Source organism: Borostomias antarcticus (genome assembly GCF_949987555.1).
Source record: "Borostomias antarcticus genome assembly, chromosome: 8".
Lineage (NCBI taxonomy): Eukaryota > Metazoa > Chordata > Actinopteri > Stomiiformes > Stomiidae > Borostomias > Borostomias antarcticus.
Window position 1 is genome coordinate 8,477,402 of NC_140241.1, and position 6,328 is coordinate 8,483,729.

The 6,328-nt window shown below is 46.2% G+C and overlaps 1 protein-coding gene across 1 annotated transcript in view; it reads left to right on the forward strand.

Moving 5' to 3' along the window:
* Window positions 1-2,863: 2,863 nt before the first annotated feature.
* Window positions 2,864-6,328, forward strand: part of LOC311312081 (glutamate receptor ionotropic, kainate 2) — a gene marked incomplete at both ends in the record, with an annotated part of 148,148 nt that continues 144,683 nt past the window's right edge. The window contains one exon of the mRNA XM_084441950.1: window positions 2,864-2,981. Coding sequence (XP_084298076.1) covers window positions 2,864-2,981 — 118 coding nt within the window. The remainder of the gene's footprint in view (window positions 2,982-6,328) is intronic.

Genomic DNA, 6,328 nt, shown 5'->3' on the forward strand with positions numbered 1-6,328 from the left:
TTATTAGATACATTTCCCAAATGTCTTAAAAGGTTTCGGATCGTTATAGTTAATAAACCGTGTGAGAGACGTGACCTCCCGTGACTTTGCTCGGCCCCTGTTTAAAATGCGGGTCCTCTCTCTCTCTCTCTCTCTCTCTGTCTCGAGTCCCTCCTCTCTGAACTGATGCATAAATGGTGTTGGGTTGAAAATATATCAGGCGTAGCCATTCAATGTCTAGATCGTGGCTATGAGCGGTGTTGCTTTATAGACGATGGGTAATACGTCTGGATCGGAACTAACCGACTGTAAATTCCACAGCCGATGAGAACACCACGCGCACCGCAACTCTAACTTTATCAGGTGGCGTAGCCTACCGTGGTTTCGCCAATGAAAAATGAATGAATGTCCAATGTGCAATTTCGAGGGCTGACATCAGGTTTGAGCACTGGTGATTAAAGACTGGACATGCATATAGGATCTGAGAAAAAAAGTGCATTTAGAATTTGTATCTACGCAAGTCACCAACTCCCCATAGCCACCTCGTTGTTCATTGCGCGCCATCAGTTATATATAGCTTCTACAATCATTTATTTTTACCTCCTTATATTCAGTTATCACATTAATAATACCATCGTTTAATTAAGATTTTGTGTTTAATAAATAGACCGAACCAAAATGGACAGTAGGCTAAATATGCATGTCTTAGAGTCAACGGGTGACCTACACAATGCATGGACCTCTTGATTTCAATAAAGATATAACTCGAATATGGAATTTTACAAACTCAGAGGCTAAAAGACAAATACACTGGAATTTACCTTAACATAAATTTGAGGTGAAAAAGCTTGTGCCCATTTCTAGCACCTTAAGATGCCGTATCAAGCCAATTTACTCCATCACTATAACCCGATTTCGCTCACATTAATGTGTGTTTGTCTCTTTTTCATTTGGCCTTAAGCATCATATGTCAGGTTACAGTAGGCCTATATTTGCCTTTTAGGCTGTGAAACTACGTTTGTAATAATATGCAATAGAAATAAACAGTTGTCTTTAACTGGGCCAATAACATCAGATCAGACAGAGCGGGCAGGGTCCGTCCAAACCAGTCTTCTTTGTAAAAATAACATCTCTTTGTCAAGAGCTCCTTCGAGATATTGATTAAGTGTTACGTTCAATCAAGCTGATTTAGCACGCGCAAGACTCGGAAATATTAATGACGCTCCAGGGTGTGTGTTGAAACTACACATCAAACGCAGTTGGTCTCTCGGAGTGATCTCAGACTATGCACAAAGAACCCGGTTGAAGAAGCCGTTCTCCAGTTCGATATGTAGGCTACTTATGTTGAATGCTTAAGCGAGCTGTTCATGTTGACGATGTGTGGAATGCACTATAAGTTAGTGGTTACCCAAAATGCAAGGACCAACCCGAGTGTGATTGTGTCGCTGTCCATGGTGCTGAAACTCCGCCGCCAGAGGCGAGAGCGATGTGAAGCGGAGTCAACGGTAGCCTATAGCCCAAATGTGGGCGAGGAATCCTTCACCGTTTAAATGAAGACAACATGCTACAGATAGGCTATGCTACTTTCCATAATGACTCGCCGAGTTGCAGAGCGCAACGCATGAATGAGCATGTGCAGGGGGTGGGGGGGCAATATGCAGCCCAAAACTCTCCTGTAGGCATCTAGTTTGCTATTTAGTCAAGCCAAGCGCCTGTCACATTTACAATGATCTGTAACATCCAGACTCTCCATTGAGGCTGCTCTGAAGGAAAGTCGACGTATCTAGCCTATATATAAATAATAAACATAGGCTAATAGTCACAAATAATCAGTAGGCTAATCAACTATTAATTGTTGTGGGCTTTTTGAACTAGACTCGTTGAGTAAGATATAACCTCCTGTACTTTGAATACTGGCATACTTATACGCCAATAATAGTTTACTGTCATTTGAGCTGGCTGCTCATTTAAAGCGCTCTAGGTTAGACCTCGTTTAGCCTCACCACACTTTGCTCTGTTGACAAACGGTGGCCAAAAATGTTTTATTCTTTTCTTTTGGAGTTACACTGTTTAGGCATAAACACAGCCTGCTAAACGTTGAAAATCAAAAACGCATTGTTCAAAGACAGAACATGCCTATCTGAAATAAGCTAATCATATTCGGACTTTATGGACCTTAACAGGACTCCGATCTACATAAATATCCTAATAGTTATTACAAGTTGATTTTACATCTCGCCACGGCACCAATCCACTGGCAGCGACGGCCATTATAGCGTACTATTCACCGAGAAAATCTGCGAACATAGCCTTACGGGGAGAGACCCGGCTGCTTTCGGTCCACACAGGGGAACGATGAGCATTTTGGCTGCAGATATGGATCAGCAACTATGTGTGGTCAGCAGTACCCGCGAAATATGTCCAATCTCCCCTCTCAGGCGCTCACACTAATCTTGGCTCGACGTCAGGTGTTATACAGCAGTGCAGCAGAATGCTAGTGGAGACAGCGGCTCGTGCCTGGAAGCGCTGAGACTCCTACAGCTATTCTGCTCTGCGCGTTCGTCTCTGGAGACGCATTCTGACTGGATATTCAACTACCCGTTCTCCCCTTATCTCTCTTTCAGGGCACCCTTGAATGGATTTCATCCGGATTTGGACAGCCTAACATGGATGCCCCGCCGTCAGCGGAGTCGGAAGGTTGTTTCTTGGCGCAGTGAGCCGGACACGCAGCGCTTGCTAATGGTTAAGGGGAAACGAATGCCCTCTCCCCGAGTGACCATGCCGTGATCATGTGCTTGGGCCGTCACCCTGCTTAATGTTAACAGAAGAATTTTGGGGAAATCTACCAATCCAGGGAATAAATACTGTGCACCACACAAGCACCATGAAGATTACCTCCCCGCTGATAACTAATGCGAGATTCAAGTGCACCGTCGGGCTTCTGCTGCTGCTAATACTATGTGTGGGATATTCTCGTGGAATGCCACACGTTCTGAGATTTGGTGAGTTCATTTTCTTTGTTTTGTTTTTTGTTTTTCTTCCAGTGAAAGTTGAAGCTTGTGTTCTGAACTCTTTAACTGTTGTTGGGCGCCACTGACTTACCGTATCCAACCCCCAAACATATTGCTTGACCCCAAGATAGCCTACCCTATTACCAAAAACACTTTCCAGGGTGTGCTCTTGCCCTCAAAAACCCTGACTTGCCGAATTCACTGTTGTGTTACAGGAGCGGTGTCAAACACAGATTACCACGGTGCAAACAAAATGGTAAATCATAGACAGGAAACTTTAAGATCAACATTTGAACCTGCTCTTGGAGGTTAGGCTACATTTAACAGGGAAACAAATATAGCGTAGCCTCACACTAGCACATCTCGCAAACCGTGTGGGGTTGTTAAGTATCGGCTTTACCCGAAAACCATTGGACTGTGTCTCCACATGCCATAGCAGGCTGTGGATGAAAGCTGTTGGAATATGGCTCCACGCGCCATAGGCTACCAGACTGTGACTGAATAATTAATCGTAGAGAGAAAATCATTCTTGGCATGTGTGGTCTAACTTGTTGCCATGGAGCTGCTGTTTCAAAGTTTGCATCGCATAGCCTCGTGCTCGTTCTTTCTTTGCAGGGATGAAATGCACTCAAAGAGAAACGCGGAGACGCTGTTTGATACAGAGACAAACAGAGGAGCGAGAGAGATGCCCCCCCACTGTGTTTTATAAAAGCAATACATGACCCCGGGTGCCTTTTTGAGGGATACTGTCCTTAAAACAGGCCTAAGGCCTAATACTGTGGGTCGTGGAAGAGAGCCGGGCGGGCCGTGCTGGTTTCTGCAGAAACGTCCCGTTTTATTGGACGTTTTGACTCCCATAATAGCACGTTACCAGTTTAAGGGGATCCATTGATGAGCTTCATATTCATATATCCTAAAAAAGAGTCCACATACAGTAGCCTATGGAAGACAAGGCACAGGGGTGTCACCTGTTTGAATGCTTTCAACAAATAAGGTCTATACCCCTATGATGCATTTAAGCCAATTGTAGGAGTAGTTTTCAGAGGGGCAGCTTTGGCCTATCGTGGCTTAGCCTATGTCCTCATTCTCACCAGAGGAATTTAGGGTCGGTGATAGGCTACAGTTAATATCATGTGGTTTATCGTAATATTAATTCACGCTATATTGCTTACTATATACGTATAATATGGCCTCCACACACACGCACGCACACGCAAAATCACACACGTCACACACACACACACACACACACACACACACACACACACACACACACACACACACGAGGCCATGCGCTACGTTTTGCTCGTGAACTTCGAGAGTTGTTGGCGGCATACATTCAGACAGGCGACGGCCCAGGCAGGCCTACGTACACGTCCCTGAATGAACTATCGCTGTGAAAGGAGTTCAGAAACCTTTATCTCCAAACTAAATGGAGTGGTTTAGCCTAGAGAGCTTCCTCTGTGTCTAGACCCTTTTCCTGAAGGTTATTACCACGGATAGCGCCTGAGAGCCCTTTCGATTTGACATCCACAACCAAAATTAGAGGGAGGCCGTGGGATAGAGACAACTTTTGTTGGTCAACGGTGTTTACACTCGACCCGTTTGTTGGCGACTAATTTATAGGTGTAAAGAAGCTATTCCGACCCAAGAATCAACTGGTCTGGAACGCATGCGGTGAAAATTATTGTGCATACTGTAATTATAATTACGATTAGGCTATCTTTGTGATTTCTCATTGTAATGGTAACACGGGGACGCCGGTACAACGCAGCGGTGTAGGCTAATAATAGCCCAATGATGCGCCACGCCCTGTCCTGCTTTATATTACTTTAAGAGACTATTAATATTACAACAGAGAATTACAACAGCCGTAGCCTTACCTACAAAATGAACTATGTGTGATGCTCTAGGTAAATCGCTGAAGGCATTTTGTTTTAGAAATCTGTAAGCAAAGTGTGGGCAAAGTAAAGTTCTTGCACATAATACCGTGTGTATTTCCTGCATTAGGCTATAGTTTAATTAACGATGATGCTTCCGAAATGTTCAGATCATTGAGACATTTTCTTTTTCACTCAGCTGTTGGCTCTGACTCAGATGCTTTTATTCTCGAGGCTATTAACGTGCTTGGTTCTGCCAGCAGTGTGTGTGTGTGTGTGTGTGTGTGTGTGTGTGTGCGCGTGCGTATGTATGATAGATATGTGATAGACTCACTGTCTGCCTGTTTTCGTATGGGCTGGACGAAGTGTCTCTTGTTGGGTTCTTTCGTCAGATTCCATCTCTGATTCAGATAAAGAACCTGCTGGAAGGGAGGACAGCTGGCAGCCAGGCAAGGAGGGAGGGAGGGAAGGAGGGAGAGAGGGAGGGAGGGAGACAGGGAGGGATAGAGGGAGGGAGGGAGGGAGAGAGGAGAGAGGGAGGGAGGAAGGGAGAGATGGAGAGATGGAGGGAAGGAGAGAGGGAGGGAGAGAGGGAGGGAGGGAGGGAGGGAGAGAGGGAGGGAGGGAGGCGGCAGGGTAGACATAGACAAGGATGACTTTCACCTGCTTTCATCCGGGGGTGGGGTGGGGGGTTGGGGGGGGGGGCACGACTAAATAGTTAAGATTTGACTTAATCACCAGTGACAGCTTGCAGTCTCATTGTTGATCTAATCTCCCAAAGGACACACGCGGACACATATCACTATCGGCTCCTCACAGCCAGTGTTGGCGGGCCGTGCCGCGTCATTGTGAGCCCGGCTGAATGCATTTTTAGCTGTTCCGCATTGATCGGTTGACAAGGTGAAATATGTGCCGCATTTGCTATTCTGGGGCAGTCACCTTGCGTTCATCAATATGATAAAAGCTGCATTCGTCCTCCTGAGCGGCGCGCTGGGTAAGTTAAAGAACGCGCTGCTTCCGCTCCCGGGGAGCGAGAGGGTCAGGTATCTAATGAGAGCAATCTGCGAGCTAACTGCCGTACGTCTGGAATAGAAATACACCCAGTCGGTGGACAAAAACAACTTGAACAAAACACGGCCCGGTCAATAGCACTGAAAGGCTGACATACTACAGTACGACACACACACACACACACACACACACACACACACACACACACACACACACACACACACACACACACACAAACAGAACAATGGCTGTTCCCCCTCCTCCTCACCACTCACTTCTAACGAAGGGGTCTGTAGGGGGGGGCTGAAAGCTATGGCACTTGGGGACCGCGTGGCGAAGTGGATCATTGAGGCATCCAAGACGGCCAGGTATGAAATGGCTGTGATAAGCATAACAGCCTTCGGTGAACAAACTCAGTTTTGTCCCCCCCCCCCCCCCCCCCCCCCC